Source organism: Sphaerodactylus townsendi, unplaced genomic scaffold, assembly GCF_021028975.2.
Source record: "Sphaerodactylus townsendi isolate TG3544 unplaced genomic scaffold, MPM_Stown_v2.3 scaffold_480, whole genome shotgun sequence".
Classification (NCBI taxonomy): domain Eukaryota; kingdom Metazoa; phylum Chordata; class Lepidosauria; order Squamata; family Sphaerodactylidae; genus Sphaerodactylus; species Sphaerodactylus townsendi.
The window spans coordinates 1-11337 of NW_025950672.1; the positions used below are offsets into that span (position 1 = coordinate 1).

Genomic DNA, 11337 nt, shown 5'->3' on the forward strand with positions numbered 1-11337 from the left:
ATCTTCAGAAGATGCCAGCCACAGATGCAGGCGAAACGTCAGGAGAGAATGCTGCTAGAACACGGCCATACAGCCCGGAAACCACACAGCACCCAAGTGATTCTGGCCGTGAAAGCCTTCGACAATACAAAAGCAATTATGCACGCACATATAAGCAGTAAGTAGCTGGGTGGCAATTGGGGTCTTTCTTGACCAACCTGCAACCATTTCAGGCATGTTTCCTGAAGTGGGATCTTCTCATAATTCCGCAATTCATGTCAGTTGGTCAATCTTTATCACAAGCATAAACCTGTGTAAGGTCCATAAAACCAATGAAAAAAATATGTTAAAACAGTAAGAATTTATCTAAAAGAATCTGGATAAAAAAGGGAACAGAAGGCATACGGGAAATCATTAAAACTGACAGCTCGTGAGTTCTTCCTGTCTTGGACTGGAGGTATGATGGAGTGAAGGGGAAGTATTGTACCTGTGAATTGTATTGTATTGTACCTGTGAATGCTACTATCTCTGTTCCCCTCCATAGGTAGTTACCCTCTGGTACCGTGCACCGGAAGTGCTGCTACAGTCGACCTACGGTAGTCCTGTGGACATGTGGAGCATTGGCTGCATCTTTGCAGAGATGTTTCGAAGGAAGTGAGTGGGGTGGACAGAGAGTGTGGGGCAGTCCGCTGGGGTGGAGACGGTTGTTGGTTCATCAGAGGTCTTCCAACTATGGCCCTCCGGATGTTCATGGACTACAATTCCCATCAGCCCCTGACAGCATAGCCAAGTGGTAGGGCTGATGGGAATTGTAGTCTATGAACATCTGGAGGGCCATCGTTGGAAGACCCTTGATCTAACTAAATGCAAGAAGTGGGTTGTGGTTTTGCTCTGGAGTGGTGGTTAGACATGATGGGGAATATATTTTGGGTGCGTTGCTAAAATGTCCGCAGTCGCTAGAGCCTGGGATATTCTGCATCAGGAATAAAATGCAATTAAAATGAAATCACTCCAGAAATGCTACTCAGTGACGCAGATTAGGATCTTTGGAACCCTGGGTTTGAATACACTCTTTTATATGGAAACTCACAGGGTGACCCTGGGATAATCACAGTGCCAGCTTAACCTGCCTCACTGGGTTGTGGTGAGAATAGAATGGGCAAGGGGAGAAAGGTGTTGCAAGCCGCTTTGGCCACCCTATTGCTGAAAAAAGTAAGAACATAAGAACAAGCCAGCTGGATCAGACCAAAGTCCATCTAGTCCAGCTCTCTGCTACTCGCAGTGGCCCACCAGGTGCCATTGGGAGTTCACATGCAGGAGGTGAAAGCAATGGCCTTAAGAACATAAGAACAAGCCAGCTGGATCAGACCAGAGTCCATCTAGTCCAGCTCTCTGCTACTCGCAGTGGCCCACCAGGTGCCTTTGGGAGCTCACATGCAGGAGGTGAAAGCAATGGCCTTAAGAACATAAGAACAAGCCAGCTGGATCAGACCAGAGTCCATCTAGTCCAGCTCTCTGCTACTCGCAGTGGCCCACCAGGTGCCTTGGGGAGCTCACATGCAGGATGTGAAAGCAAGGGCCTTAAGAACATAAGAACAAGCCAGCTGGATCAGACCAGAGTCCATCTAGTCCAGCTCTCTGCTACTCGCAGTGGCCCACCAGGTGCCTTGGGGAGCTCACATGCAGGATGTGAACGCAATGGCCTTCTGCGGCTGTTGCTCCCGATCACCTGGTCTGCTAAGGCATTTGCGATCTCAGATCAAAGAGGATCAAGATTGGTAGCCATATATCGATTTCTCCTCCATAAATCTGTCCAAGCCCCTTTTTAAAGCTATCCAGGTTAGTGGCCATCACCACCTCCTGTGGCAGCCTATTCCAAACACCAATCACACGTTGCGTGAAGAAGTGTTTCCTTTTATTAGTTCTAATTCTTCCCCCCAGCATTTTCAATGGATGCCCCCTGGTTCTAGTATTGGGAGAAAGAGAGAACATTTTCTCTCTGTCAACATTTCAGTAGGGTATAAATGCATAAATTTGTAAAATGGTTTGTATTGCGCCTTTGATTAGAATCAACAATAAATATTTGTATGAACTGCTGTTAACTTGAGTATTTTCAGAAGCCTGGGCGAGAACTGGTTTTTCTCTAGAAGGAAGGGTGGATTTTGTTTAAATATGACTTTTTTTGTTTAAAAAAATCATTTGGGGCCTTTCGGCTCAAGGCAAGACTGAGGCCCCTTCCGCACGTGCAGAATAAGGCACTTTCAATCCACTTCCACAATTGTTTGCCAAGTGGATTTTGCTACTTTGCACAGGGAAATCCAGCTGCAGAGTGCATTGAAAGTGCATTATTCTGCATGTGCAAAAGGGGCCCGAGAGGGTCAATATGGTTAATAGTTAAGGAACGGGTTACTATGTAGAGGCAGGACTTTTGCCCGCCAGACCCCAGAGGGCAGTCCCCCATATCGCTCCCCGTGGCTTTGCTGATCCTTGGTAGCTTCTGCAGTTAGGTGAATCATCTTCACCAAAGTCGGAGACGCAGCTGGGGAACAATAGATTAGGGTTGGACCTGCCCGGTGCTTCTGTTCTGCTTATCATTCGGGCTGATACAGCAGGCGGGCTGTTGCCTCATCTTCTTCCTGCAGAGCAGCTCCCCCGCTCCGCCCTTACTATCTGGGGGTGGGGGTGCGGGGCAGGGAATGAAGGTTGGGGTTGGGAGCAGGCTGAAGCTGGCCTGTCTTCCGTTTCCTGCAGTTATCGAGCACATGTGACAAGGGCTGAAAGGTTAATATGGAGCCTTCTGCTGAGGGAAGGAATTATTTCCACAGCAGGTTAAAACCAACCTCTTCCCTCCCCCCTTTCACCAGATTGTGGAGGAAGAATTCACCTAAGCCAGACCTGGGCATTATATGGCCCGGGGGCCACATCCGGCCCGCTGGATGACCCTGACTGGCCCTTATGACAGACTTGGCCCTGGCCTAAGAGGACCTGTTTAGAACCGCGCTGCTCACGTTAACCCTCCCCCTTCCCCCCTTGCGCAGTGGCTTCTGGGGCGATCCCCTCCTTTGAAAGCCCCGCAGAAGCCGGTTGCCTTGGCTGCCTGCTTCTGCGGGGCTTTCAAAAGCGCCTCGTCCCCCTGCCTTGCTGGGGAGCGAGGCGTCTTTGAAAGCCCCGCAGAAGCCGGTTGCCTTGGCTGCCTGCTTCTGCGGGGCTTTCAAAAGCGCCAGTCGATGAAAAAAGTAGGTCAAGGGACTTAAGTCTCCCCACTTGCTTGATTGTCACAGTGGACAACTATGCAGGTAGGTTAAGCCTGTGATTCTTTGTGCCAAATAGTGTTGTATGCAGAACTGTTGCCACTGATTCCAAGTTGATCTGTGCACCTGTCTGTCACTTATCAGCCCCTATTATGCAGAATTGAGTTCAGCCTTTTGGCCCGGCCCTCCACAATATTTTCTGTTTCTTATGCGGCCCCATGGAAAAAATAATTGCCCACCCCTGACCTAAGCTGTCCTTCGTATCCTGATTCCTTCCAAAAATCGGGAAAGGATGGCTTTCAAAGAGTGTTTCATGTCACAACAGTATTCTGACATAGAAGGCAGAATTATAAGCAGGCCTCGTGACAGTAAAATGAGTAGAGTCAACAGTTCTGGTCCATGTTGCCCCTGTGCCCAGGTGCTCACTATGAAATGACAGTCAGACACTCTGAGGCTGTGACTGTACATGTGGACTTTCTGTTCTGTGAAGTCGGTCTTCTGTGGGGGAATTACACAGGTCGTGGAAGGGCACTAACCCGTCCTACGTTAGCTTTGTATTGCCCTTCATATTGTTTAGTTGTGGTTTAGTTGTGGTTTTAAATTAACTTGCTTTGAGTCCTCTATGGAGAAAGGTGTGTTAAAATGCCATGAATGTGAGGGAACCGTGCTGTTGCCCCCTGAATCCAGGGACAGAGTGAGGAAATCCTATAGGGCTGGGTTCCTTGCTCTCCTGTGGTAGCCAGTTACCTCTTTACAGTAAGCCTTGTATTGGATCATTTTTCTGTGGTCAGGGTGGCCTTTAGGCCTGGGTTTAGAGGCAGGGCCTACACAGCATCCCGCCCCAGTAACCACAGTTCTCTTTGTGTTCCACAGGCCTCTCTTCTGTGGCAACTCTGAAGCTGACCAGCTGGGCAAGATTTTTGAGTGAGTCCTTTCCTCCTTTTTTATTCCCGGGGCCAAGTCAGCAGGGGATGGCAACCTTCCTTTGTGTGTTTGTGTGTCTTTTTGTTTACCCCTCATTGGTTTTTTTGGCTTCTCAGCTTAACCATGACGCACTTTGTATGACTCACCCCTTGATGATGGTGCTAAGCCAGAGCTTGCATAGTTTCTGAGTCAGGGAAAGGGGAGTGTCAATATCTTGGCTGTGAAAACTCCCCTTCCTTTGACCTTTATGCCAGATCGCAAAACCAGCCGGACAGAGGCTACAGGGGAGTCAGCTGATAGTTTCCATTGAAGTGCTAAGTCAGGGTTTTTTAAAACAGTTGTTGCTGCCTTTCCACCCCAACAACATCCTCAAGGCAGGAAACATTAACCCATTTCAACATTGAAACATTCAAGACATCATCATCATCATAATTAATTCAATTTATATGTTGCCCCTCCCCTTGCAGGCTTAGGTTGGCTTCCAACAATTAAGTTTATAATTTTGCTACAAAAACATATCAGAGTATATATAAAATATTTAAACAATTCAATAAACATATATAAATAAAGAATAAACAACACAAACACGGAGGAGGTTCAATATTGGGGTATGCGAAACCAAACTAAAAAGTCTTCACTTGCTCGTGAGAGACAAAGAGGGAGTTCCAAAGCTTTGGTGCCATGACCGAGAAGGCCCTGTCTTGAGTTACCACCTCTCTAGCATCACCTGGTTGGGGCAGCCGAAGCAGGGCCTCTGAAGATAACTTAAGTCAGGGATCTGCAACCTGCGGCTCTCCAGATGTTCATGAACTACAAATCCCATCAACCCCTGCCAGCATGGTATTGACCTTTACAGTTCTATATGGCTTGAAGCCAGCATACCTGAAGGACCACTTTTCACCCATCCACTCAAGTCAGGGGTCTGCAACCTGCAGCTCTCCAGATGTTCATGGACTACAATTCCCATCAGCCCCTGCCAGCATGGCCAATTGGGAATTGTAGTCTATGATGGGAATTGTAGTCCATGAACATCTGGAGAAACGCAGGTTGCAGACCCCTGCTCTATTCATATATTCATTTTGCTCTTGATGTGTTTTGTGAGAGGTAAAGAGGCCCAATATGGAAACTGGGCGAGGGGGCAGGGAGAATGGATGCCTCTTGTTCATATCTCACGCAAGTGACTGTTTCCAGTTCTGATTTTTCCAGTTCCTACAGATTTAACCTTCAGTTTGGAGCATCAGAACCTTTTTTGGGGTTGCAAGTTGAGAAGAAATCTGTTGCGTGATGAAGAACTTGGTATCGCCCATACTTCTCTGGCTGATGTCTTCTTCTTGACTTACAGTCTAATTGGACTCCCATCTGAGGAAGACTGGCCTCTAGACGTTTCTCTGCCACGCTGTGCGTTTGCTGCTCGCCTCCTGCAACCTCTTGAGAAATTCGTACCAGAAATTGAGCTCCCAGGAGCTCAGCTGCTTTTGGTGAGTTCCCTAAAAGAGCACAAAAGCAGGGCCAATTGGCACAAGCTAATCTAGTTCACCAGATAAGCCTCCATGGCTCAAGTGGCAGAGCGGAGACTCAAACCTGGTTCTCCAGATTAGGGTGCACCTGATCTTAACCACTACACCATGATCAGAGGCAATAACCCTCTGTGTACTAGTGCCAAGAAGCAACATAGGTTGTCCTCAGCCTCTCTGTCCTGTTGTTGGCACTCCAGAATAACCTGTTGGCTACTATGTGTCTCAGGATGCTGGACAAGCTGGAGCGCTGGTCTGATCTGGCGAGGCTCTTATTGTATATTTATGTTGATCAAAATCAATCTCCTAATCTGGCTCAAAGGGGAAACTGGGATGATTATGACCAGTGTGTTCCCCTAGATCAGTGATGGTGAACCTGTTGGTGAACCTATGACACATGTGTCAAAGGTGACACGCTACAACGGTTTGGGTGACACACCAGCGTTCACCAACACCCAACGACAACTATTCTCCCGGTTGGAGTTTCAGTCATTTTTTGTAATTTGATATTTCTTTATATAATACATAACACCACACATGACTGGACTGTATTTTTTTGAATGAATATGTAAATAATAATTTCTCTTTTATGTGTGTGTTGGGGGGGGGGGGCGAGCCCAAAAGGTTCACCACCACTGCCCTAGATATTCTCCTTGCAGCCACTACAAGGAGGGAATGAAGCTTTCTCATTTTAATTTTCTGTTTTGAAAAGTAGTTCTTGAATTGCATTATTAATTTTTAAAAAATTCAGACCAACATTCAAGTCTACATTTGCATAAGCGTAAAAAACTGTTTGAATATAATGTTTTTTTACTCCCTCTAAGGCCCCTTCCACACATGCAGAATAATGCACTTTCAATCCACTTTCAGTGCACTTGGTAGCTGGATTTTTTAGCTTTAAAAGGGGCTTGGACAGATTTATGGAGGAGAAGTCGATCTATGGCTACCAATCTTGATCCTTCTTGATCTCAGATTGCAAATGCCTTAGCAGACCAGGTGCTCAGGAGCAGCAGCAGCAGCAGAAGGCCATTGCTTTCATATCCTGCATGTGAGCTCCCAAAGGCATCTGGTGGGCCACTGCAAGTAGCAGAGTGCTGGACTAGATGGACTCTGATCTGATCCAGCAGGCTCTTTCTTATGTTCTTGTGATTTTACTGTGCAGAATAACAACTTTCACTTGCAGACAATTGTGAAAGTGGATTGAGAGTGCATTATTCTGCATGTCCGGAAGAGGCCTGAGAGTGGGGCCACTGCAACTTTTCAAAAAAGCCATTCCTACTAATTTGGCTTACAAGTTAGCAGGAGCGGGCTGTAGGATACGTACCATGGATCCATATTGGTGCCTGTGTATTAGATTCCTGACCTCCCAATTGCTGTCTCCCAATTTGCTATTACTGTGTATGGATTTGAAAGCTGGAAAAGCTGAGTGGAAGAAAGTGGATTCCTTTGAATTGTGGTGTTGGAGGAGCTACTACAGACCGCCAACCCCCCCAATAAGTGGTTTCTGATTAAATGCAGCCTGAACTGTCCCTAGAAGCTGAAGTGACTAAACTGAGGCTGTTGCACTCTGGTCACATAATGAGGAGGCAGAAGTCATTGGAAAAGACGATAACGCTTGGAAAGGTTGAAGGCAGCAGGAAAAGAGGAAGAGCCAAGATGGCATGGATTGACTTCATAAAGGAAGCCACGACCTTCTTTCCGTAAGGCCTGAGCGAGGCTGTTCACAATAGGACAGTGGTGGCGAACCTGTGGCACGGGTGCCAGAGGTGGCACTCAGAGCCCTCTCCGTGGGCACGCGCAAACAGAGTCGCCCCCGCCCCACCACACACACATCTAGGCTAGCCTGGGCCGCCGGGCTCGATTATTAGCATTAAACCTTGTTTTGGGGAAGCAGTGTAGGTAACCCTGTTAAGCGCTGTCAAACCCCACTGATTTTCATGTGAAGAACTAAAGCGCGATCCTTTACCTGGGAGTAAGCTCGGTTGCTGGCAATGGGGCTTACTTCTGAGTAAACCCTCCTAGGGTCGTGATTCACCCGTTCAAAGAGTTGCACGGTTGCTTCAAATCAAAGCCACCGACTACCACCAAGCTTATTCCCAAGTAACACATGCCTCGGAGCCAACTGTTTTTCAGGTTAACCTGAACCTCAGTATTCAGGTTAAATTGCCATGTTGGCACTTTGCGATAAATAAGTGGGTCTTGGGTTGCAATTTGGGCACTCGGTCTTGAAAAGGTTCGCCATCACTGCATTAGGATGTCTTGAAGGTCATTGATTCATAGGGTTGCCATGAGTCAGAAGCAACTTGACTGCACTTAACACAGACACACGATTGCTGCTTTGGGTGGAACAGCCCCGGAAGATGGGTCAAGCCCTTTGCCCGCAATGACTGCCAAGCTGTGGACAAGGGCATGCTCCGTTCAGTCAGCTGACCTCTGTCTCCGAGCTGCGAGTCATCTCTGGGGAGGGGTGGAGTCATTTGCGTGGGGGAAGAGATAAATGTGGGTTGGTGATTCAGCACATCGGGGCAGAGCAACTGCTTACCTTTCACACACTCGTGCCGTCTTTGAGAGCTGCAGTGAATAATGTCCTGTACAAACGCTGCCTTCATCATAGGAGTACACAGAGCCGTGCTTCTTTCCAAAATAGGGCTAATAACAGATTGGGCTGTGCATTCGTAAGCGTTGCTGTAATTAGCTGGGGAAAAGAATACAGCATGTTTTCTTTCTGTTTGTTTAGGGATTACCGAAGTCTGTCCCCCATTCTGGTTTTGTGCCGTCACTTGTTGATCTTTTATGGGAAAGATTTGGAGGCAGGCCAGCTGGGGCAATATTTGCATGCCCATCTGATGGATTTCCTGTTCGTCTTTCTCTCTCTTTAGGAAATGCTGACCTTCAACCCTCACAAGCGCATCTCTGCCTTCCAGGCACTGCATCACGAGTACTTTCAAGACAAAAGGGCCGTGGATGGGTAGCATCTCTGCTGAGTTATGTCTTGAGGACTGCACAGAAGATCTTTGTGTGTGGGGGTGTGAGGATAATATTGTGCCCCACTAAGGGGTTCTGTCTCTACGTCTCCTGGCTGTGCTGGGAATTATGGGTGGGCAAGGGAAAGATTGCTGCCAGCACACATTTGAGAAAAGGTGTGTGTTGCAGGAAGTGCAATGTTCAAAATCCGTCCCACCTTGGAAATGGTAGGATTCCTCACAATATCTCTGCCACCCGTGCCATATACATTTCACGTACCTGGGTAGATTCCCCCAAGGTGTTCTTGCAGGTCCTGGTTGTTCATACCGTAATAGGCCCCAGTTTGAGGTAGCCACACTCATGTTGTCTGTGGATTCTTTGCCAAAGGTATCTCCAGTGCCTTTAAAAAAACTTTTATAACTGTTTACACAATGAAATTGCTGCCTTTATCACATTCCTGCGGCTGACAGTTGGACACTCAAGCCCTGCCTTAGCTTGTTACGGAGCTCCATGAAAATGGAAGCAGAGGATATTTTTGTATCAATATTCACTCTTTTTTTTTTTAAAGGTGTTTTCCGATGCCAAGAGCATGGTCAAGGACGTGGGATCTTGGCATGGTGATGAATGACTTCTGTTTTTGATTCTAGTCCCTCTTTTTTTAAAAAATGAAATGTTTCTAAAAATGATCGTCAGTAAATAAAATGGATGGGACAGTGGGCAGGAAAAGACAACTGGGTCTTTCCCCCCTCTTCCCTCTTATCATTTGACAAATGCGTTCTCATTGTTGGGAGCAGAATGGACCTACGAGCCAGCGTGGTGTAGTGGTTAAGAGCAGGTGGATTTTAATCTGGAGAACCGGGTTTGATTCCCCACTCCTCCACCTGAGTGGCGGAGGCTTATCTGGTGAACCAGATGTGTTTCCGCACTCCTACATTCCTGCTGGGTGACCTTGGGCTTGGCACAGTTCTTCGGAATTCTCTCAGCCCCACCTGCCTCACCAGGTGTCTGTTGTGGGGAGAGGAAGGGAAAGGAACTTGTCAGTCACCTTGAGTCTCCGAACAGGACAGAAAGGTGGGGTATAAATCCAAACTTTTCTTCTATATAGCTGCCTATGATGCGATGTGTACAAATCACGTGGCTTAACTGTGGGGCACCATAGGTTTGAAGCACCCCCGCCTGCCCATTTCCTTCTCCCTTGCGCAAGTTCAACCTCTGGGGTATTTTTCCTCTTGAATAAGAAACTCAAATGTTTGAGTGAGTTTTGGCCAGAAAGGGGCCAGTTCAGTGTCAGGCCCTAATTTAAATCCTGGCAATCATATAAAGTTTGGATTCACAAGCAAATGCTGTTACCTCCTTTTTAGGTGCCTCCCCCATCAAAAGAAACCATAACTTGAATGAGGCGTTTGTGAGGTGAACTACACAGAATCTCTGGAAGCCGCACAGTCCAAAAACACCGGGCAACATTATGAGGCTCTCTTGCCTTTAGCGTGGGGAAGTGGGCGACATCTTCAGGTGAACCCTGTGAGGGGACAGGCTGGAAAAGTTCGTTTGCAAACTTCTTGTTGGATAAAAAAAATTCAGCAGCTGCCCAATCATTACCATTTAAATCAGCTGATAAACATTCTCGTGGGACTCACTAGATCGGGGTAGGGAACCTTTAACACTCAAAGAGCCATTTGGACCCGTTTTCCACGGGAATAGAAAACACTTGGAGCCGCAAATAATTTTTGATATTTAAAATAAAGATAACACTATATATATAGGGGTTTTTTTTACCTTTTACTCCACTCATTCTGAGAAGCGCATGGATGCGCCCGCCCTGCTGCCTGCAGGGCGGGCAAGGATGAAGCCGGTGGCTTGGCCTCGCCGGCCGCCGGGAAAGCACCCGCCCCGCTCCAATGGGGCGGGCGAGAGGGGAAGCCCGCGGCGCAGCCCAGCCGACTGTGGGCAGTTGGTGCGCCCGCCCTGCTGCGTGCAGGGCAGGCAGGGATGGGGCCAGCGGCTCGGCTCGTGGAGCCACAGTGCAAGGGCAGAAGAGCCGCATGCGGCTCTCGAGCCGCAGGTTCCCTACCCCTGCACTAGATATTCCGCCGCAGCAAAGAGTCTTGGTATGGTTTCACTTAGCGCTTTCATAATGTGAATGGGACCAGGTGGGCCTCTTGCCCTGCAGAGCGTTCGATTGGCTACTGCAGTTCTGATTGGCTATGCAGGCTTACACTGTTTCAGGGGTAGCTGCTCACCCCACCATGGTGTGTGGTCTGTTTCCTTTTAGCCCTCTTTCCCAGTATATTTTTAAATTAACCTTCTCCCTTGCAGTCGAGCTTCCTCCCGGCGCCTGGTTCCATCTCCTGTGCCGGCCATTTTACAGATGTGCCTACCGCAAGGTGCCGATGGGTTCAGAGAAGTTGGGGCAGAGGCGTTCCTCCCATTGGGCAAAGTGGGCAGTTGCCCAGGGCGCCACCTTGTGGGGGGTGCAGGTGGGATTTTTTTAATTTTCAGTGTTTTTTTCTGTTTTTGGCCTGCAGGGGGTGCAGTTTTTAGGCTAGCAGCACCAAAATTTCAGGGATTTTCTGTGGTCTGAACTGGCTCCCAGGAATATTTTCCTTTGGAAAAGGTTAGATTGCTGTGGGCACGTTGTCGCCCCCTGGTGGGAAGAGTGCTGACAATCCCAGGCAAAGTAGTTTGGGAAGGTTCTTGAGAACCTC

General features: G+C 48.0%; 1 protein-coding gene across 1 annotated transcript; it reads left to right on the forward strand.

The window, feature by feature from the left end:
• The first annotated feature begins 505 nt into the window (after window positions 1–505).
• On the forward strand, window positions 506–9403 carry LOC125425440 (cyclin-dependent kinase 4-like). The gene is made up of 4 exons (XM_048483046.1): window positions 506–633; window positions 4104–4154; window positions 5497–5632; window positions 8548–9403. The coding sequence occupies exons 1-4, from the start codon at window positions 590–592 to the stop codon at window positions 8638–8640; spliced, it is 324 nt and encodes a 107-aa protein (XP_048339003.1). The 5' UTR covers window positions 506–589; the 3' UTR covers window positions 8641–9403.
• Window positions 9404–11337: the final 1934 nt, after the last annotated feature.

What these genes read in the sequence shown, in the direction of transcription:
- LOC125425440 (XM_048483046.1), top strand. Translation starts at nt 590, where the DNA reads ATGTGGAGCATTGGCTGCATCTTTGCAGAGATGTTTCGAAGGAA. An exon ending in GCAGAGATGTTTCGAAGGAA is followed by an intron (nt 634 to 4,103) that starts GTGAGTGGGGTG and finishes TGTGTTCCACAG; the next exon opens with GCCTCTCTTCTGTGGCAACT. An exon ending in CAGGAGCTCAGCTGCTTTTG is followed by an intron (nt 5,633 to 8,547) that starts GTGAGTTCCCTA and finishes CTCTCTCTTTAG; the next exon opens with GAAATGCTGACCTTCAACCC.